This window comes from Giraffa tippelskirchi, chromosome 4 (genome assembly GCF_054371585.1).
Source record: "Giraffa tippelskirchi isolate mGirTip1 chromosome 4, T2T-mGirTip1v1.2.pri, whole genome shotgun sequence".
NCBI classification, from domain to species: domain Eukaryota; kingdom Metazoa; phylum Chordata; class Mammalia; order Artiodactyla; family Giraffidae; genus Giraffa; species Giraffa tippelskirchi.
Window position 1 is genome coordinate 143,235,186 of NC_137278.1, and position 23,180 is coordinate 143,258,365.

General features: G+C 41.2%; 1 protein-coding gene across 2 annotated transcripts in view; it reads right to left on the reverse strand.

Moving 5' to 3' along the window:
• The window catches only part of KCNMB4 (potassium calcium-activated channel subfamily M regulatory beta subunit 4), a 70,968-nt gene extending 49,124 nt beyond the window's left edge, over nt 1-21,844 (reverse strand). Inside the window, exon 1 of one of the 2 annotated variants that reach the window (XM_081589656.1) lies at nt 21,024-21,844. In XM_081589656.1, the coding sequence (XP_081445782.1) occupies nt 21,024-21,359 (336 nt within the window). In that variant the 5' untranslated portion in view covers nt 21,360-21,844. The remainder of the gene's footprint in view (nt 1-21,023) is intronic. The other variant, XM_081589657.1, reaches the window with a different exon arrangement.
• Between the last annotated feature and the right edge of the window lie 1,336 nt (nt 21,845-23,180).

The following is a 23,180-nucleotide window of genomic DNA, read 5'->3' on the forward strand; positions in this document are numbered from 1 at the left end:
GGGTTTGATTCCTGGGTCGGGAAGATACCCTGGAGACGGGAATGGCAACCCACTCCAGTATTCTTGCCTGGAGAATCCCTATGGACAGAGGAGCCTGGTGGATTACGGTCCATGGGGTTGCGAAGAGTCAGACATGACTGAAGTGACTTAGCAAAGCATATATATGAAAAACAGTATACAAAGGAGTCTTACAATTCTGTGGCAGAATTTTGTAAAAGTAAGAGAAAGGTACATAAGGAAGTAAGAAAATATTAAAAGAGCATGATTATTAGTACAAAGAAAAAGTGGCAATAAAAATGAACATTATGTAGTTAAAATAAAGTTAAACACTCCATGTTAATTTGGCCCAAAACTATGATATCTAAAGGATGAACGGCTGAAAAATGAGATGGAATAGGATAGTGTAAGAAAGTTAAACGCTCAGATTCAACCATTGGCAAGTAATCGTCTAAAATATATACATTGGCAAGCCTACTGTTTCAACATGGATTTAAACGATGGAAAAAGAGAAAACAAAAACAGTGAAATATACTTGTCTCTGGATGCGAAAAGGGATTTGGACAGAGGAGTCCTCATTGTAGTTCTATTGAGATCTTTCTCTATTTCCTCTCTAGTAACTGGTCTACTTTGAAAAAGAAAAAAATCATTACTAGATTGTTTTAGTTTGGAAGTTTGTATTACCCTAGAGAATCACCATCTCATCCTATGGTTTCAAATCTACTAGCATAATATTTGATCCAAGTATTCAGGAATCAGTATAGAATAACGGGCAACTTTTTTTGTTTTTGTTTCTTAACCATACCATGCAGCATACAGGATCTCAGTTCGCCCACCAGGGATCAAACCCGTGCCTCTAGCAGTGGAAGCCCAGAATCTTAACCAATGGACTGCCAGTGAAGTCCTCAGAGAATTTATTTTACAGTAATACTTCTGGAATTTCTCTCATTACAGAAATAATGGTTTACAGATATCTGGACATCCTTTAGCCCAGTTAAGTTGACATAGGAAATTAACCATCACATCTATAAGTCTTCCACTGAAGAGAAAGCCATTTATTGCCAAGAGCTCTTCACGTAATGAGTTTTGAATCACTGCTCTACCATGGTGTAAATATTCTCCCAAATTGGTCATTTTTTCTTTCAATTTTAATATTTTTGAAAAATGTTAACTTTTTTCTTACTGTGTCATTTTAAAAGTATATTATTTTATAATATTTGCTCTTGCTTTAAAGGGCTTTGTCCACTGACAAAATTATGTTAATATTTACCTACATTTTCAGGACTTTCACAGTTTATTTTTGTAAATTAAAAGTTCATTCCATCAAAATTATAATTTTATTTTAACTGAATATTTTCAGAATAATTTTGAGTATTTTGCAAATAAATTTTATTTGGAAAATTACTATTTTAAAATACATAACATTCATAACATTCAGAGATCAGATCAAAATAGCAGAAGTGTATGATATGGAGCTCACCTTCTCCCCTACAGATACATCAAAAAATATCTATGTGTGTAATGACTCTCACAGAACATCTGCTGAACACTGGCAGAAGTCCTCAGACCCCCAAAAGAGCAAGAAAATCTCCAAGTAACTGGGTAATACAAAAGAAAAAAGAAAAGACAGAAAGAAATTGGGATGGGATCTGCACCCTTGGCAGGGAGATGTGAAGGAGGAAAGGTTTCCACACACTGGGAAGTCCCCTCACCGGTGGGGACAGAGAGGGAGCTTTGGAGCCTCGGAGGAGAGCGCAGCAGCAAGTGTGCTGAGGGCAAAGCAGAGAGAGCTGCACAGAGCGTGGGTGCTGACCCACACTTCCCAGCCTGAGATGCTTGTCCACTCGCCCAATGGAGCAGGTGGGGGCTGAGTACTGAGGCTCAGCTTTGAAGGTCAGACGCCAGGGGGAGGACTGGGGTTCACTGTGTGAAGACGGCTAGAGGGGGCGAGGTTGTAGAGCACCACAAGTGAGGGAGTCTGGGAAGAAGCCTCTCACTAGAGAAGCAAGGGACCACTGCTGGAGGGTGAGCAAGAAGACAGGGGGGTCTGCCGCAGGAGCTTCTTTCTCTGTGCGCCTACGGGTGGCAGGGCACTGCCTACACGAGCTCCAGGGAAAACAGGACTACCATATGACCTAGAAAACCCACTCCTGGACATAAACCTGGAGAAAAATCCGTAAGTCAAAAAGATACATGTACTTCAAAGTTCATTGCGGCACTATTTATGATAGCCAGGACATGAAAGCAACCTAAATGTTCATCAACAGAGGAACGGATAAAGACGATGCGGCACATATACACAATGGAACTGTATTACTCAGTCATTAGAAACAATGAAATTGTGCCATTTGCAGAGATGTGGACAGACTGAGAGACTGTCATACTGAGTGAAGTTAAGTCAGAAAGAGAAAAACAAATATCGTATAACATCACCTATATGTGTAGAATCTAGAAAAATGATACAGATGAACTTAATTTGCAAAGCAGAAATAAAGATACAGACATAGAGAAAAAACATATGGAGACCAAAGGGCAAAGGAGAGGTGGGATGAATTGGGAGATTGGGATTGACATATATACACCACTAGGCATCAAATGCATAACTAATGAGAACCTACCACACAGCATGGGGAACTCGACTCAATTCTCTGGTGAACTGAGCAGGAAGGAAATCTAAAAAAAGAGGGCCTATTTGTATGTGTATAGCTGATTCCGTATAGCAGAAACTAACACAACACTGTAAAGCAACTCTGCATGTGTGTGTGCTCAGTCGCTTCAGCGTTGTCCAACCCTTCTCGACCCTATGGACTGTGTGTAGCCCTCCAGGCTTCTCTATCCATGGGATTCTCCAGGCAAGAATACTGCAGCGAGTTGCCATGCCTTCCGCCAGGGGATCTTCCCAGCCCAGGGATCGAACCTGCATCTCCTGCATTGCAGGCAGATTCTTCACTGCTGAAGTCCTATAAAGCAACTGCTGCTGCTGCTGCTAAGTCACTTCAGTCGTGTCCGACTCTGTGCAACCCCACAGATGGCAGCCCACCAGGCTCCCCCATCCCTGGGAATATCCAGGCAAGAACACTGGAGTGGGTTGCCACTTCCTTCTCTAATGCATGAAAGTGAAAAGCGAAAGTGAAGTCACTCAGTCGTGTTCGACTCATAGTGACCTCATGGACTGCAGCCTACCAGGCTCCTCCGTTCATGGAATTTTCCAGCAAAAGTACTGGAGTGGGGTGCCATTGCCTTCTCCATGTAAAGAAACTATATACTTCAATAAAAATTAATTAAAAACAAAAAACAAAAAATCCCCTGGACTCCTACCACCCAGAACTCCTACCACAGGACTTTCTCCTTTGCCCCCTCCCCAACAGTTTCCCACAAATTAAATCAAAGTAAACATTGTATTTTGTATTTGCTTCTCTCATTCACTATCAGTGAGTATAGCCTGCATTATCCTTTTTGATGGCAGTGCTTCTTGGCTGCATCTTCATCTCTTTCACCTTCTTTAAACAGTAGACATCATCTTCCATTTTTTTTAATCACTATATACAATGCTCATTAAATATTGTGCACAATCAATTTTGCTGACAAGTTTGGCATTGATTCTTAGGAGTAGAAATCCTACCTCGAGGGAGGGGGGAGGGATAAATTAGGAATTTGGGATTAACAGATAAACATTGCACATGCGTGCTTAGTTGCTTCAGTCACGTCCGACCCTGTGTGACCCTATGGACTGTAGCCTGCCATTCTTCTCTGTCCGGGGGATTCTTCAGGCAAGAATACTGGCATGGGTAGCCATTCCCTTCTCCAGCGGATCTTCCCCACCCAGGGATTGAACCTGGGTCTCCCCCATTGCAGGCATATTCTCTACTGTCCTTCTTATAGCCAAATAAAATTCCTTGCATGAATACAGCACATTTTATTTGTCCATTCATCAGTTGATGGACATATGATTTATTTACACTTTTTGGCTATTAAGAATAATGCTACTATGAATAGTCATGTACAAGTTTTTATGTGGACATGTGTTTTCATTTCTCTTGGGTATATACCTAGGAATGGAGTTGCTGGGTCTAATGGTAATTCTGTTCAACTTTTCCAGGAACTGTCAACTGTTTTCCAAAGCAGCTACAAATTGTTTACATTCTTATCAACAATGTATGAGGATTCTAATGTCTCCACACCGTCATCAAAACTTGTTACTGTCTTTTAATTTTTAATGGTCACCTAGTGAGCTGAAAGTAGTATCTTATTGCAGTTTTGATTTGCGTTCCCCTAATGACTAAGGGGGAGCTCAGTTGGTAAAGAATCTGCCTGCAATGCAGGAGACCTGGGTTCAACCCCTGGGTGGAGAAGATCCCCTGGAGAAGGAAATGGCAACCCACGCCAGTATTCTTGCCTGGAGAATTCCATGGGCAGAGGAGTCTGGCAGGCTACAGTCCATGGGGTCGCAAGAGTCGATCACAACTTAGCAACTAAACCACCACCAATGACTAATGAGGGCTTCCCAGGTGGCGCTAGTGGGAAAGTATCCTCTTGCCAATGTAGGAGACATAAGACTAGGGTTCAATCCCTGGGTCAGGAAAATTCTCTACAGGACAGCACGCCAAGAACAGAGGAGGCTAGTTGCTACAGTCCATAAGGTTGCAAGAGTTGGACATGACTGTGCACACTTTGGACATGACATATGCATGCAATGACTAATAATGTTGAGCATATTTTCATGTGCTTATTGCTCATTTGTATATTTCTTTGGAAAAATATCCATTTCCAACTTTTGTCCATTTATAAATTGGGTTGTTTTTGTGTTACTGTTGTTATTGAGTTGTAAAGGTTCTTTATATATCCTGGATATTCAATCCTTATTAGATACATGATTTGCAAATATTTCCTCTCATTTTGTGGTTATCTTTTCACTTTCTTGATAGTATCCTTCAAAGCACAAAACTGTAAATATTTAAAAATTTTTTATTATGTCCAATTATCTATTTTTCCTTCGGTTGCTTGTGCTTTTTGCATCATGTTAAGAAACTGTGCCTAATTCAAAGTCATAAAGATTGACAGCTGTGTTTTCTTCCAATAGCTTTATAGTTTTGCTTTTACATTCAGGTCTCTCATTGATTTGAATTAATTTTTGTATTATGATGTAAAATAGAAGTCCAACTTCACTCTGCATGTGCATATACAATGGTTCCAGCATATTGGTTGAAAAGACTTTTTTTCTATTGAATGCTCTTGACAACCTTGTCAAAATCAATTACTTATAAATGTATGCATTTATTTCTGGATTCTCAACTCTATTCCATAGATTTGGAATCTATTCCTCATGTCAGTACCATACAGTCTTGATTACTGTAGCTTTCAAGTAAAATTTAAAATTGGAAAGTGTGAGCCTTCCAACTTTGTTCTGTTTTTCAACATTGTTTTGACTATCCTGGGTCCTTTGCACCTTTATTGGAATTTCAGGATCAGCTTGTCAATTTCTGAAAAAGAAAATCCAACTGAGTTTTTTTTTTATAGAAATTGTAATGAATCTATAGGTCAATTCAGAAAGTGTTGCCATCATTACAATATTAAGCTTCCCAATTTATGAACAAAAGGTATCTTTGTTTAGTTCTTTCTTTCAAGTGTTTTGTAGTTTTCAGGGTACAAGTCTTACACTGTTTTGTTAAATTTGTCAAATATACTCCTAATTGTTTTATTATTTTGATGCTACTGTAAGTAGAATTGTGTTCTTAATTTCACTTTTGGATTGTTAATTGTTACTGTATAAAATACAATTATACATTTACTAAAAATACTGGTATTGTACACTTATAATGGATGTATCCTTATGAAGTGTCAATAAGATCTCAATAAAGCTATTACAAATCAACGCTTTAAAAAAATAAAAATACAATTGATTTTTGCACATTGACCTTATATTTTGCAGTCTTGCTAAATTTATTTGGCCCAGTAGCTTTTTTTTTTGCTGGATTTTTCAGGAGTTTCTATATACAAGATCATGTGATTTGTGAATAGAGATAGTTTTATTTCTTCCTTTCCAATCTGGATGTCTGCTGTTTCATTTTCTCATCTAATTGTCCTGACCAAAAATGTCCAGTACTATGTCAAACAGGAGAAGAAAGAATGGACATCCTTATCTTGTTTCTGATCTCAGGGGGAAAGTTTTCAGTCTTTCATTATTAAGTATGATACTAGTTGTGCGTTTTTCATAGTTCCCCTTTATCATGCTGAGAAAGTTCCCTTCAGTTCCTAGTTTGTTGATGTTTTAAGTCATGAAAGGATTTTGTCAATTTTTTTCTGCATATATATATGCATGTGATTTCCGTCATTTATTCTATTATTATGCTGTATTGATTTTATTATGTTTAACCAAGTTTGCATTTCTAAAATAAATCGCAGTTGACATGGTGCAATATCATAGACTCTTCTCCTCAAAAGACAAAAAAGAGAGAATACATCCCAATTCATTCTGTTACTATGATACCAAAAAGCAGACAAAGATATCATAAAAAAACTACAGATCAATATACTTTATGAATATAGATGCAAAAATCTTCAACAAAATGCTAGCAAACCAAATTTTGGAATATATAAAAAGAATTATATATCACAACCAAGTTGCGGGAATTGGGAGTGAGAAATAATATGCATGAGATTTCCTTTGGGAGCAATGGAAATATTCTGAAATTAGCAATGATGCTTGCACAACTTTGTGAATATACCAAAAAACTGTACACATTAAAAGGGCAAACATTACAATATTTGAAATATATCTTTTTTACAGGAAGCTGTCTTTCCTTTATTTTTCCTCTTTCATTCTTCTTTCTGCCCACAAGGCAGATGCTATGCAAGTTAGGAAAAACATGTTAAGGGACATGTTAAGAGCAACAAGACAGTAAGAAACTGGGTGTTTGAATGACCTTCCAGATTAGAATGGTTTAGCCCCATAGACTGCTTACAAGCTCAGACATTTACAAAAGAAAAAACCTAGTACTTCCTTAGATGGAGGAGACATGGGTTCGATCCCTGCGTTGGGAAGATCCCCTGGAGGAGGAAATGGCAACCCACTCCAGTTTCTTGCCTGGGAAATCCCACGGATTGAGGAGCCTGGTGGGCTACAGTCCAGGGAGTTTCAGAGTCTGACAGGACTGAAACAACTTAGCATGTGGTACTTCCTTAGGGTTTTTCTTGTTTGTTTGTTTAGGTTACTTTTATTAGGTTCTTATTAAAGCATCCCATCAACATCCTAATTAATTCAGTTAGATTGTTCCTACTTTTTCACTACTACAAACAGTTCTGCAATGATAATCCTCTCACACACTTCTTGAACATGTGTTAGTTTTTTTAGGGTAAACTCCTTTGAAGGGAAACTGCTGTCATTTGCTTAGTTATCACAACGATTGTCGGGTATGCACAACTTCAGTTTCACATAGTATGTTTATTTTCCTAAGTGGTTGAACTAACTTTTCAGCAATAACATCTTCTCAAATCCTCACCATTACTTGGTCTTATGAAGCATCTTATGTTTTGTCAGCCTGATAGGTGTGAAATAGCATTCCATTATTGCTGTCATTTGAATTTCACTAGGATTACTGGAACAGAGAATTATTTCACATTTATTGATCATTTGGGTTCTTTCATGAATTGACTGTCCATAACCTTCACTGATTTTCCCATTATGTCAAACATCATTTTCTTAATGATTTATAGACATTTTCATAAATGTTGTTGATTACTTGTTTTTGTCATTATCTTCTACTTGTATGTGGCTTACTTTCTCACATTGTTTGCAATAATTTTAGTCATATGTAAATCATTGTTTTAACATGCTCAGATGTATCAATATTTTCCTTTTATGATTTGCTCTTTAAGCCTTATTTAAGAAAATATTTCTTAGACCTATGTCATAAAGATATTTTCCTATTCTAACTTCTGAAAGCTTTATAGTTTTCTTTTGACTTGTAGTTTTATTCCATTTAAAATTTGTTGTTATGGGTATGAAGCATGTATCAAATTTTATTTCTTTTTTATGAAGAGCTAATAGCTCAGGTATCATTATTCATAAACTCACACTTTCACTGATGAACTTCCTATACTATGTCTCTCAGTAAAATTTAATCATTTCTACCTTGATTTCACTGAGGATATAATGTTCATTATTTCACTCCTTTGAAATTTGTTAAGGCTTGCTTTATGGCCTGAATGTGATCAGTTTTGGGAAATATTATGTGGGCAATTGAAACCATGTGCACTGTGCTGCTACTGGATATATTAATTTATAAATGTCATTTGCATCCATTGTTAAACATGTTATTCAAATCTGCTGGATGTGTATTAATATTACTGTTGTCTGAGTATTTATCAGTTAGAAACAGAAATGTCCTAAAATCTCTCATTGTGATAGACATGTATATTTTTCCCTCAAGATACTTCTATATATTTCGGCTTTAATTTTTTGTTTTTATGTATTTTGAGTTAGTATTTTAGGTACATCCCAGTACAGAATTGTTGTATTTTATTGAATTAACTTTGATAACTATGAAATGTCTCTTTTTAGCTCTAGTGACACATTTTTGTTTAAAAGTCTCTTGTGTTTCATATTATACAAGTACTCCAGTTTTATTTTCTTCATTGTTTTGATGGAAGTATTGATGTTTGTATAGTGTGGTTTCCAGTTTATGATCTCTACCTTTAAATTGGAAGAGTTAGTCCATTTATATTCAATATAATTATAAATTTGGGTTTAACTCTATCTTATTTCTTTAACTTTTTATTTTTTATTGGAGTATAGACGGTTAATGATATTGTAATAGCTTCAAGTGGACAGCAAAGGAACTCAGCAATACATATATTTGTATCCATTCTCCTCCAATTCCCCTCCTATCCAGGTTTCCACATAACATTGAGCAGATTATTACTTTCTAAAATTTATTCTACCTGTCTACAGTCTTTTTACTCTCTTTTATCGCATTCTTCTAAACTTACTATTTTACATTACTTCATTTTCCCCACCTATTAGCTTGGTAATTATTTTCTGCTGTATAAATTCTTAGATTCCAACACCACAGAACTACTAAATCAGAAACTAGGGTGGAATTTCTGATTCAGCGGCTTTAGGATGGGTTTCAAGAACATGCATTACTAACAAGCTCACAAATGTTGCTGATGTTTCTTGTCCACTGATTACACTTTGAGAATCACTAATTTGAAGGAAGAAATTGACTAGAAAAGGGGGATTAGTGAAGAGACACTGTAATAACCAAAGCAAATTGCAATATCTTTGACCAGAACAGTTCAGTTCAGTTCAGTAGCCCAGTCGTGTCTGACTCTTTGTGACCCCATGGACTGCAGCACGCCACGCATTCCTGTCCATCACCAACTCCTGGAGCTTACTCAAACTCATGTCCATCACGTCTGTGATGCCATCCAACCATATCATCCTCTATCATCCCCTTCTCCTTCTGCCTTCAATCTTTCCTAGCATCAGGGTCTTTTCCAATGAAAAGGTGGCAATGTATCAGGTGGCCAAAGTATTGGAGTTTCAGCTTCAGGATCAGTCCTAATGAATATTCAGGACTGATTTCATTTAGGATGGACTGGTTGGATCTCCTTGCAGTCCAAGGGACTCTCAAGAGTCTTCTCCAACACCACAGTTCAAAAGCACCAATTCTTTGGTGTTCAAATTTCTTTATAGTCCAACTCTCAGATCAATACACTGCTAAGTCACCTCAGTCGTGTCCGACTCTGTGCGACCCCATAGGTGGCAGCCCAGCAGGCTCCGCCATCCCTGGGATTCTCCAGGCAAGAGTACTGGAGTGGGTTGCCATTTCCTTCTCCAGTGCATGAAAGTGAAAAGTGAAAGTGAAGTCGCTCAGTCATGTCTGACTCCCAGCGACCCCATGGACTGCAGCCCACCAGGCTCCTCCATCCATGGGATTTTCCAGGCAAGAGTACTGGAGTGGGGTGCCATTGCCTTCTCCAGATCAATACAAGACTACTGGAAAAACTGTAGCTTTGACTAGACAGACTTTTGTTGGCAAAGTAATGTCTTTGCTTTTTAATATTCTCTCTAGGTTGGTCATAGCTTTTCTTCCAAGGAGCAAGTATCTTTTAATTTCATGGCTGCAGTCACCATCTGCAGTGATTTTGGAGTCCCTAAAAATAAAGTCTCTCACAGTTTCCACCGTTTCCCCATCTATTTGCCATGAAGTGATGGGATCAGATGTCATGATCTTCATTTTTTGAAAGTTGAGTTTTAAGCCAATTTTTCACTCTCCTCTTTCACTTTCATCAAGAGGCTCTTTAGTTCTTTGCTTTCTGCCATAAGGGTGGTATCATCTGCATATCTGAGGTTATTGATATTTCTCCCAGCAATCTTGATTCTAGCTTATGCTTCATCCAGCCCAGCGTTTCTCATGATGTACTCTGTATATAAGTTAAATAAGCAGGGTGACAATATACACCTTGACGTACTCCTTTCCTGATTTGGAATCAGTCTGCTGTTTCATGTCCAGTTCTAACTGTTGCTTCTTGACCTGCATACAGATTTCTCATGAGGCAGGTCAGGTGGTCTGGTGTTCCCATCTCTTGAAGAATTTTCCAGTTTGTTGTGACCCACACAGTCAAAGGCTTTGGTGTAATCAATAAAGCAGAAGTAGATGTTTTTCTGGTATTCTCTTGTTTTTTCAATGATTCAGCAGATGTTGGCAATTCGATCTCTGGTTCCTCTGCCTTTTCTAAATCCAGCTTGAATATCTGGAAGTTCGTGGTTCACATACTGTTGAAGCCTGTCTTGGAGAATTTTGAGCATTACTCTGCTAGTATGTGAGATGAGTGCAATTGTGCAGTAGTTTGAACATTCTTTGGCATTGCCTTTGTTTGGGATTGGAATGAAAACTGACCAGGACAGTGGCAGTAAAAATCAGAAAAAATATTAATACCAGAGAATAATGATACCATTGATAGAAACAAAAGATTCTAGAATAGAAGCTGGTTTTAGAGAGATAAACATGATATTCTTTTGTCATTTTTATCCTTGTAACAAAGGAAATAGAAGATAACTATAATCAGAATAGAAGATTTTACTCTCAGTAAGCAGTATTATTGTCTGGCCTTTTATTCTTGAGAATTATTTTAAAATAAAGTTGTGTCGATAAGGACAATTATGTAAATTTACTTATTACACTGAAAAAAAGTATTAAACTTCCAAGATAAGAATTTAATTTTACAGGATTTATTGATGAGATGGTTGGATGGCATCACCAACTCAGTGGACATGAGTTTGAGTAAGCTCTGGGAGTTGGTGATGGACAGGGAAGCCTGGCGTGCTACAGTCCATGGGGTCACAAAGAGTCAGACATGACTGAGCGACTGAACTGAACTGATTGATAATTTCTACTAATGAGATACAACATCAATAAGTGCTTCTATAATATTGTTAAATTATAACTAGTAAATTGGACATCAGATAAGGTTTCAAAGTCCATTTGGTCTATTGCATTCAGTTAGATGAATGGATATTTCTTCACATGTGCTTCAAGGTACAGAGAACTTTCAGTGACCCAGTCTGCTGGATTCTGCCAACCAACCAAGCAAACACATGAAATAAATCTGTTTGATTAGTTTATTTACCAAAATGGTCACAGATTTAAGTAATTTAATAAACATATGGTTTTCAATTTTATAACTGATCATTTTAAAAGAAAAGAGGATATTACCACAACTCAAATTACAGATTTTTACACATTGGTGTATGTGTCCTACCGAATACCAAAAGCACAGCATGAGGAACAGTTAGAAACATATGTAATATTGAAAACCATTCTGTTTGGTATTATACTGTGAGTATTTATGGCAATTGTAATATAAATGTACTGTTATCTAGGAACTCAATTGAATACAAAATTCTGCTAAAGACAGAGAAAAAAATTTTAAACCCAAGGTAAATAAAATGAGTGACATCTTCACTCATAAATGAGTATTTAAAACATTTCAGATAAATTCTGAGGTAAGTTTGTAATAATGGAAAATATATCCCAAAACTTAAACTGAAATATATTGTAATATCACAAATCTCTCATGTAAAAGTAAAAAGTTTCTGATTAGAGTTTGAGATACATAATTTTGAGAGTTCTTACAAATAATTAAGACCTTCACAAACAGTATCCACAAATGGTAAGTACTCTCAGACAGGAAGATTCTAGCAGTCTGCAGAGCAGATTGTGTGCAAAGAGCTGTAATAGGTAGACATAATCTGACCAAGCTTCCAAATATCTAATCATATTAGTCACCTACTCAAAAGCCTTACTTGGCTTCTGTGTTAGTTTCCTATTGCTGCTATAGCAGAAACTTAGTGGCTCAAAACAAATGCATTAACTTGGAATTCTGGAGGACAGAATTCTAAAACGGGTCTCACTGAGCTAAAATCAAGACACCAGCTGGGCTATATTCCTTTCTGAAGCCTCTAAGAAAGAATCCATTTTCTTGCCTTTTCCCGCCTGCATTCTTTGGCTCATGTCCCTCTTTTGTATTCAAAGCTGTCAACAGTCAGTTGAGTCGTCTTCACATTGCATCACCCTGACCTCCTCTTTCACATTTAAGGGTACTTGTGATTCTAGAGCCCACCAGCACATCTCCCTATTTTAAGGTCAGCTGATTAGCAAATTTAACTGCGTCTGCAACCTTGACTCCCCTTTGCTGCATAACATAAGATATTCACGGATTCTAGGGGTTAGTATGTGACCATCTTTGGTAGATGGGCATAGATTCTTCCTACCATGGGTTCCCAATGTTCACTAAACTCACCCTGCCTGTCAAGGACCTCTACATTCCTGGCCCCAATTTACTCTCCTGCCTTATCCCAGGTGGTTAAGAACCTGCCTGTCAATGCAGGAGACTAAGAGACATGGGTTTGATCCCTGGGTTGGGAAGATCCCCTGGAGGAGGGCATGGCAACCCACTCCAGTACTCTTGCCTGGAGAATCCCATGGACAAAGGAGCCTGGCAGGATATGGTCCATAGGGTTGCAAAGACATGACTGAAGCGACTTAGCATGCATGCACACCTTTTCCCCAGACCTCTGCTCTTTGTCCCCTAGGTTCCAGCCACACCAGTCTATCTGCTGGTTCCCCAACACACCCCATACTCCACAGCTCCAGAGCCTTGCTCCTGGCATTTTTCTCTTCCTTGATGTTCTCCTCATTTCTCCTCATCTTTCCTCCCAAGATAAAAATTCTATTCATTCTCAAAATTTCATGGCAAATGCTTCCTTCTCCAGGAAGCTATCCCCTTAGTCATTCCCCTTTAGAGGTTTCTGTCATATTGTTTGCACCTCCCAGTAGAACTTGATGTTTTGCTTTGTTTGATAGTTACTGTGTTCTTATCTTGTCTGCTAGGTAATGATCTCCTTGAGGGCAGAAACTCAAGAATTCATCCTCATTTGTACATCAGTTGCCTCCAAGGGTGCTCAGTCATTTCTGACTCTTTGCAACACCATGGAGTGTAGTCTATCAGGCTCCTCTGTCCATGGAATTTTCCAGGCAAGAATATTGGAGTGGGTTGTCATATCCTACTCCAGGGGATCTTCCCGATTCATGAATGAAACCTGTATCTCTTGAGTCTCCTGCAGACTCTGCGCCACCGGAGAAGCCCATAAGTCAGTTGCTGCTGCTGTTGCTGCTAAGTGGCTTCAGTCGTGTCCGACTCTGTGCGACCCCATTGACGGCAGCCCACCAGGCGCCCCCATCCCTGGGATTCTCTAGGCAAGAACACTGGAGTGGGTTGCCATTTCCTTCTCCAATGCATGAAAGTGAAAAGTGAAAGCGAAGTTGCTCAGTCATGTCTGATTCTTTAGCGACCCCATGGACTGCAGCCCACCAGGCTCCTCCATCCATGGGATTTTCCAGGCAAGAGTACTGGAGTGGGGTGCCATTGCCTTCTCCGATAAGCCAGTTAGGCATATCTAAAACTGAACACCTGCTTTTCATGCAGTGTGTTTGTGTGTGTGTGCTCAGTTGTGTTCCACCTCCAAAATTACTCCTCCTTCAGTTTTCCTATTTATAATAATAAAACAACCTCCATTTTTCAGTTGTGATTGCCACAAACCTTGGAGTCATCATCATTCTTTTCTCCCTCATTCTTCACATCCAATCCGTCGGTGGATCTTATCAGTGCTACTCCCTGATCTAAGTCACCACCACCTTTTGTTTGTCCTACTGGGCTCCTTGTTTCCAATCTTGCCTCTGATGCGCTCACCTTGCACAAGTGAGCATGCGCATGTGCATACACACTCCTCCCCCCATACAAATTCTATCCTCATCTCAGCATCCAGATGGATCATTCAAACTTTTCAAAAGTCTAAGTCTGATTACATCTTGGTCCGGCCTAGTGTCAAATAACTTACCATCACACTTAAACTAGAATCCAAAGTCCTTATAAAGTTTTCTGAGACCCTCGTCTCATCTCCCCCTGTTCTCTGTTCACGCACCGTCATCCTCACTATTCCTCACACTTGCCTCAGTGCCTTTGCACTTGCTGTTCCTGCAGCTTGTGGAACACTTTTTCCCTGGAGAGCCACACGATTCATTCCTCTATGTCCCTCAGGCCACTGATAATCTTTGGGTCTCTGTGGAAATATCACTTCATCAGAGCCCCCTTCCCTGGCCATCCTATGCAAAAGAACAGCTCTCATTCCTTCCATAACTTTCTGTACCTTTATGCTGCTTAAATTTTCTTTGCCCATCTATCATTACATGACAGTACATTATGAATTGATTTCTTGTCAGTCACTCCACCAAAATGTAAGCTCCAGAAATCTTTTGATCTCTATTTCAGTCCTAAAACCTAGAAACACACCTAGAACCTAAGCAGGCATTTAATAAATATTTGTTAAATGAACTCATCTTTGTATATCCTCCCATTTCTTGCCTAGTTTTTTGATCATAATAGATGCTGAAGAAGTATTTGTGGACTTAAATTTTATGTACATCCCCAATATTGCTTCATATTATCACCAGAGGAAAAACAACCACAGTAAGCCACTTTTTCATGGAAAAATAAAGGCTACAGATAAGTTGTCACAATTCAGATTAGCCTTTTATTAATTTTGATATGGTGGACTACCTAGAGCACAAAGTATATCACATTGAACATTTAACTCAAGAATGGAGCTCAGAAATTAACCCAGCAGACCTTACTGTCTATACAGGGAGCGTGTGTGTTGGGGGGAGGGGCACACTAGTATGGATGAGAAGGGCGCCAAGAAGGTGACTACGCCACAAAGGCCTATAGTTAATTACATCCAGTTTCAGGGGATATTCTTAAAGCCTGAAGCCTCTTCCAGTTCTGGTCTAAGTTTTTCTTCTCTTCAAAGCATTTCTCTTAGGTTTTTAGTAGTACTGATTTCTTAGAAATAGACATTTGTCCTCTCTTTTTAGGTTTTTCTTATCAGAGAAAGAAAACTCAAAAATAAAACATACAGCCTCTAATCTACTTTTTCTGGTCTCTCAAGAGGCCAGTTTTAATAATTAATCTTTTCTTGGCCATCCAATGTCTACAATGAGGCAAAGGCAAATGTTTGGAACTGTGTAAGTTCATTTCATTTACATTAAACTAATTTTAAAGGATCCTCTTCTTTTCCTTCAGAATTTGAGTCTTTCCTTTCATACCAACTCTCTATATTCAGTAGCATCAGTACCATCTTTTAACCTAAACACACAAATATTATTCATGATGAATCCTTTGGGTTCTTATTTTGCTTTTCTTGAACAACAGATGAAGACATTTTCTTAGCCAGTGTTTATTTTCACTCCATCTACAGACTAGAATTACTTGTAGAACTTTTTTAAAATTACCAATGCCTAGGACCCACCCAAGACCAAGTGTGAATCTCTAAAGGTTGGACTCAGGCATCCAAACTTCTTTTTAAAGTTTCCCCAGTGATTCTAATGGATTGCCATGGTTGAGAACCAAAACCCTTAGCATATACAACAGCTAGTCACAAAGAGATAATCCAGTGATAAGAACCATAGTCAGAGGAAGCTGACCCCAAATTTAGATTTTTTTTGCAATGGTCAACTCAAAGAGCAGATCATTGCCCTGTGGAAAATTAGGACTTGACTTGATAATTAGGATAATTGACTTGAGTACTACATTACATGAAGTACTACATTACTTGAAGGAACCAGAGATCATATTGCCTACATCTGCTGGATCATTGTAAAAGCAAGAGAGTTCCAGAAAAACATCTAATTCTACTTTACTGACTACGCCAAAGCCTTTGACTATGTGGATCACAACAAACTGTGGAAAATCCTTCAAGAGATGGGAACACCAGACCACCTGACCTGCCTCCTGAGAAATCTGCATGCAGGTCAAGAAGCAACAGTTACAACTGGACATGGAACAGAAGACTAGTTCCAAATCAGGAAAGGAGTACATCAAGGCTGTATATTGTCACCCTGCTTATTTAACTTATATGCAGAGTACATCATGTGAAATGCTGGGCTGGATGAAGCACAAGCTGGAATCAAGAGTGCAGGGAGAAATATCTATAACCACAGATATGCAGATGACACCACCGTTATGGCAGAAAGCAAAGAAGAACTAAAGAGCCTCTTGATGAAAGTGAAAGAGGAGAGTGAAAAAGTTGGCTTAAAACTCAACATTCAGAAAACTAAGATCATGGCATTCAGTTCCATTACTTCACGGCAAATGGGGAAACAATGGAAACAGTGAAAGACTTTATTTTATTGGGCTCCGAAATCACTGGAGATGGTGATTGCAGCCATGAAATTAAAAGACACTTGCTCCTTGGAAGAAAAGTTATGACCAACCTAGACAGCATATTAAAAAGCAGAGATATTCAATGTACGGCAAAAACCACTAAAATATTGTAAAGTAATTAGCCTCCAACTAAAATAAATAAATTAAAAAAAATTCAGAGATCATTATCTGGCAGAACTTCTTCCTGCTTGAGAGAGGTCAGTCTTTTGTGTTATTCAGGCCCTCAACTGATTGGATGACCCACATTATAGGTCACACTATGCAGCAGTGTTGGACAAATAGCTGAGGAAAGAAGGGAAGCAAAAAGCAAAGGAGAAAGGGAAAGGTACACCCGACTAAACGCAGAGTTCCAGAGAATAGCAAGGAGAGAAAAGAAGGCCTTCTTCAATGAACAGTGCTAAAAAAATAAAGGAAAACAATCAAAGGGAAAAGACTAGAGATCTCTTCAAGAAAATTGGAGATATCAAAGGAACATTTCATCCAAAGATGGGCATCACCGATTCAATGGGCATGAACTTGGGCAAACTCCAGGAGATGATGAGGGCCAGGGAGGCCTGGCATACTGTAGTCCGTGGGGTCCCAAAGAGTCGGACATGACTTGGCAACTGAATAACAACAAAATGCAGCCATTATTGCCTGTTCCTTAGAACAAGGTGGATCTATATATGTGGACGTGGCAACTGTGCTAAGATATATTATAAGCAATGAAGGCAGAGTGCACAGCAGTGCTATTGCATAATCCAATTTGTGGTGTTTAAAGAATCCACGTGTATTAAGTTCTACATAACCACTGTGGAAGAACTTTTTTTACTTTACACACTCCTGCAATTCTCATTTTTAAATGCATGGATGTAAAACTTTTATTTTTTGAAGTTTATTTTTTAATGAGAAAAATGATGTGACAGATATTAAAATGGAGTGATATTATGTGAAAAAGATTACACAACAGGATGTATACGATAATCGTATTTCTTCATGTATCTGTAATTATTTCCAAATGTATCTATGTGCATTAAAAAAATCTGGAAGAAAAAAAATAAAAAGCAGAGATATTACTCTGCCAACAAAGGTTCATCTAGTCAAAGCTATGGTTTTTCTAGTAGTCATGTTTTGATGTGAGAGTTGAACTATAAAGAAAGATAAGCGCCGAATAATTGATGCTTTTTAACTGTGGTGTTGGAGAAGACTCTTGAGAGTCCCTTGGACTGCAAGGAGATCCAACCAGTCCATCCTAAAGGAAATCAGTTCTGAATATTCATTGGAAGGACTGATGCTGAAACTGAAACTCCAAAACTTTGGCCACCTGATATGAAGAAGTGACTCATTGGAAAAGACCCTGATGCTGGGAAAGATTGAAGGTGGGAGGAGAAGGGGATGACAGAGGATGAGATGGTTGGATGGATCACAGACATGACGGACGTGTGTTTGAGTAAGCTCCGGGAGTTGGTGATGGACAGAAAAGCCTGGCGTGCTGCAGTCCATGGGGTCGCAAAGAGTCAGACACAACTGAGTGACTGAACTGAACTGAACTTACATTACATGACTGGAAACAGTTTCTGCTTTGGAAACAAGGATACATTTCAAAATGTAAGTTGAATAGGACTTAAAGATATTTTAAAGAAATTATTAATCAAAGGTCAAATCTATTCACGCTATCTCTTTAGTAGTCTGCAGGATAAGAAATTATATATTTGCATTATTCTTTCCCCTTCTCTGCTTTTTACTATAACTAATGTAGTAAACTTATGGGAGAGGAGAAAGTCCCTGCTCTCTTTTTCTAAGAAGAGATCTCCCAAATGGCTTCTTGCGGCAGTGGGTCATAAAGCAGAGAAGGTTGGAGGTGATCAGGATCCAATACATTGTAGGGAATCTAGACATTCTGCAAAGAGAATGGGTGGGGGACCCAGGCCTTCAATAAAGAGGTAAGTTTTGGGTAGCCAAGATGCAACAGCACTTGGTGGTGGGTACTGCTGAACTGCAAGGGCACTGTGGAAACATTCTGCTTATGTGATGGGCTCTGGCACAATATTTTGGTTACACTGAATTTTTCCATCACTAATTGCTTACAAGAATTTCCAAAGTGGAAAGGGGACTGCAAAAGAACACATCTAATGTTCTATAAATGGTCCGATGCAATCATAATTTGGATAAAGAGATATACACTGCTTTGGTTGAGGAAACCCTGACTAAATCAAATGGGATGCTGTTCATCATTTTCTGTAACATTAATGTATCTTTCTCCAGTTCTGTCATTTCTTTAATACTTTACTTTAAAAAATCTTATTTTGTTCAGATATTTCTTCAAAGCAATCCTTGCCAGGATCTAAACTGGCACTGAAAAGAAACTGGTTATTTGCAACAAAAAGAGATCAAATCTTAGGATTACATATAAGCCATTACCACTCTTTCCAAGTGATTTAGAAATCTATGTCCTAATGATCCCAATTTACTTCTTCTGCCAGATTCTTCAAAATTACCTGGAAACTCTGAAGCAGTCTTTGTGTAGTAAATTCTATCTTCTTGATGTCTTGATTAGGTATTAGCCACTTACTGAAATATGTATATGTAATTTATCAGTGCCTGAACCACAATCTTAAACTAATCGCAATGTTTCACCAATTATAACACCTTCTAAATGATAAACTACCATATAATTTCTAAACCACTACTACTCCTCCACACTTTTCTATTAATGGCTTAACCTTGAAAAAAAGAGTGAGGTTCCTAAAGACTTGCAATTTGTTTTGAAATTCCTGAGCATTGAGCTGCCTAACTTACAACATCTGTCTTTGAGACCCGATTGCTTCTTCGAAACTTTGAAGTTTATACTCTAAATTCTGTATTTCTATACTTACTACTCATCTATTATCTTCATTTTTTAGATATGCTTCCTTTCTCAGCAAGAGCATCTTTTTAAGAGAAGTCATTCTTTTTTTAAAAAAAGGAATTCTCTTTTAAAAATTTCCCAAATTCAAGAATTAACTATTTAGGAGACAAGAACAGGAGTTTTGCTGCAAAGAAATGATAGGCTTATTTTTAAATATTTTTAAAATATTGATATAGAATTCTTCTTTTGGATTGTTTTAATTATATCCTGTCACATGTAAGGAAAGTTTTCCTGTGTACAAGACTCATTACCTTTTGGACAGTTTTCTTGATCTTCAAGCACTGCTCTAACAAAGAGGGAAGATGTCAGTAATTTTAAAGAAGATACATACCTTTTCTTTGATAGTTAAGTAATTAGAAGAGTAAAAAAGGCCAAGAGAAGAAAAAACAAAAGAAAGAAAAGCCTTCTTGCAAAAGCAGGTGTACTACAAAGCTCAACTAGTTCACAGACTGAGGACACTGCTTTTTATAAGTTTTTTCTCCTTTGGGAACGGTCTTCTGAGTCTCCCTTTCTCTGCTTTCCATCCCTCGAGTCCTAACCAGGTTTTTTTCTTTCTTTCTTTTTTGCTTGCGAGAACGGAAAAAGTTGCCAAGGCAGGCATATTCGGTACATTTCACGGAGGCTTTTCTATTTTCAGAAAGTTTTACCGTTCCCCAGATGGCTCCCAATTGTTCTTAGACACACGGAAAACCTAGGCTCCCTCTAGACCCTTCTGAGAATCTATTTCGTGACAACTAGGAGTCCACCGTACCCTCTCAAGATGGATCTCCACAGAATTTCGCATTTGATTCCACGTCGTTTGTCGACCCACGAAAGCTCATCTTTGTACCCCAAGTTAAAAACATCTGTCTAGAGTGAAAAGGTAAGGAAACCTCTAACACCTCTCAAAGGGCTAAAGGAACCCCTGCAACCTCCCAAGGCGAGCTCTGGACGCGGCCAGTGGGAGCGCGGACCTTGACCATGCGCTGGAGTTAGTGGTATCCCCGCTACGCACTGGATTTAATCGGAGGAAAAGTTAACTTTTGGCTCCTCGCATTTCTGCAAAGCCCGTCCGGTAGGGCCCGAACCGCAGCTGGTTGGAACCAAGGCCTCAAAATCTGAGACCAGGCAAGACAGGTGTGTAAGGAAAGCCTCCGGGTACCACGGGTCGCCGCACACAAACCCTCCTGAAGGACCGGGGGGCCCCGGGCTCCCCGATGTACTTACTCCCGGTTTAAGCATAGTCCGCGACGCCTTGTCGCCTCCTGGTAACGCTTGCATACTCCGAGCCACCCCGCGCATGGTTTAACACTGCTGCTCCCCCAAACCTCGGCATCTCCGTAGGAGCGAGGCAATCCTCCCGGGGCGCCCTTACCTTGGGGTTGGTCAGGAGCTGGTGCTCGTCGCTGTGCAGCAGCGCCCTGGAGTTGGACTCGGAGTTGTTCACGTAGACCTGGACGCAGGGATACTGCGAGGTGCCCCTGCAGTCGGCGCCACAGGTGAAGGTGCACTCGAACACCTCGCCGATCTGCTGCACCGACAGCACCGTGCAGTTGGCCGCCGTGGCTTGCAGATCCTGCAGCGCGGGACTGAGCCAGCAGAAGCCGAAGATAAAGAGCGACACGACGCCGGAGATGATGAGAAACAAGCCGAGCCGGATGCTCTTGTCCTCGGCTTCCGTGTACTCGTAAGCCACCCGGAGCTTCGCCATCGCCCCCCACTCCCGGCGGCGGGCGCGCTCCCCCCGCCCCCTCCCGCCCCCGGCGCCGAGCCCGACTGCCTCGGCGGGAGGAGCCGCCGCCGCGCGACAGCAGAGGAGTGGGCGGCCGGGGGGAGCGCGCGAGAACAAAGGGGCCGAGGCCGGCGACGCCCCCCGGCGGCGGCAGCGCCCCCCCTCCACCTCCCCGCCGCCGCCCGAACCCCAGAGGCTCGCAGCGCGGCCGAGGTTTCAGAGCCTCCTGCACCCTCGGGCGCGAGGAGCGCACGGGCGGCTCCTGCCTCCAGCGCCCCCTGCCAGCCTCCGCCCCCGCGCTTTCCCCGCCTCCCCCACCCCGCCTCCTCTCGCCCGGTGGCTCCTAGTCTCCATCGCCCGCCGGCCGCCGCTCCGCGGACTCGCCTGGCAGCTGCCCCGAGGGCAGAAGCTGCAGGGCTGAGGCGAGCCTCGGGGCTCCCCCGCGCGGAAGGCAGCTCCGCCGAGCCCCACCCGCCGCCGACCCGGGTCCTCCCGCCCCGCCCCGGGGCGTTTCCCGTGGGCGAGGGGCGGGCAGGCGCTGGGGATCGCGGCGCTGCGCCCGGGATTCTCGGTACATCCCCTGGGAGGGACATCCCCGATAAGAGGTTAGCATCAATATAACTTAACGGAGTGAAAGTTTAAAAAGCAAAACAAAAAACAAACGAGGGAGACGGTGTCGTGTAAGTGGAGCGGCGGGAATTTTGAACTCCAAACGGGGACTGTCAGCCAGCGGCAAGCCAGCGGCCGGGAGGCGTGCGCTCTCGGGGAGACTGGCCGCCGGCCCCAGGCGGACAGGGATGGAAGCCCCCGGGGCGAGTGGCGTGCGCCCGGGCATGTGCCCCAGAGACACCCCGGCCGCCGGTTCCCACGCTTGAGGCGGGCGCGCGCGCCGCAGGGCGGGAGGCGTGACCTGCCGCCGCCCCCTCCCCTTGGGCGAGCGCGGTAACGGTCCGGCCTCAGGGTCCCGGTGCTCCCAACTGCCCGGGAGCATCCCAGGATCACCCCCACCCCCGACACCAACCACCCTCGCCCGCCCCAGTCGGGCCTGGAAGGCAGCAGGTCAGAAGTGAAACAGGCTGAGATGGACGGAGTTTGCGGTGGAGGCAACGCGCGTGGAGGGCAGGAGCCTGCGACCCTCTCAGACCCAGGAAACTCGCTTCCTGAGTCCTGGGTGGAGCACGCGGCAACGCAGGTCTTCGGGCGGCCGGACCGACCCCAACTCTATGTGCCCAAAGCTGGGGCTGACTGAGTAGGGACCCAGGGGAGCGAGTGCAGAGGCTCACAGCCCTGGAAGGAGACACCATGTTCCCCATCAGGACCGTCCTCTCGCTCCAAACCGAGAGCAGAATCCTCTCTGTTCTGGCTCCCTCCTCAGGAGTCTTGCCACCGCTGGCCCATCTCGGAATTTGTAGATGAGTTTTCCAGGAGCGCTGTGCGAGGCGACAGCGGCGTGCCGACCCACTCTGGGACAGGTACCGTTTCTAGAGCTGCGTCCTGCTCGCCTAATTCTTGCTGCTGCTCCCTCCACGCCCCCTCCCCACCTCGCCTGTGCATACCTCAGTCTCTGTTCTTTTCGTGACCTTTAAAAAGATTATCTTTTTAAAATCATACTGCTATCAAAATATCAAACTTGGAGAACTATTTCGACCTACATTTTGAAACATCAGAGTATTCACTTGGCAAAACATATAAACATGTCTTTTTCTTGACTTGCAAGTCCCAAATGAATATACTCTTAATTAAATTCAGTCATATATTCATATTCAGTTCCTGATGAATATGGAAACACCGAATCATAGA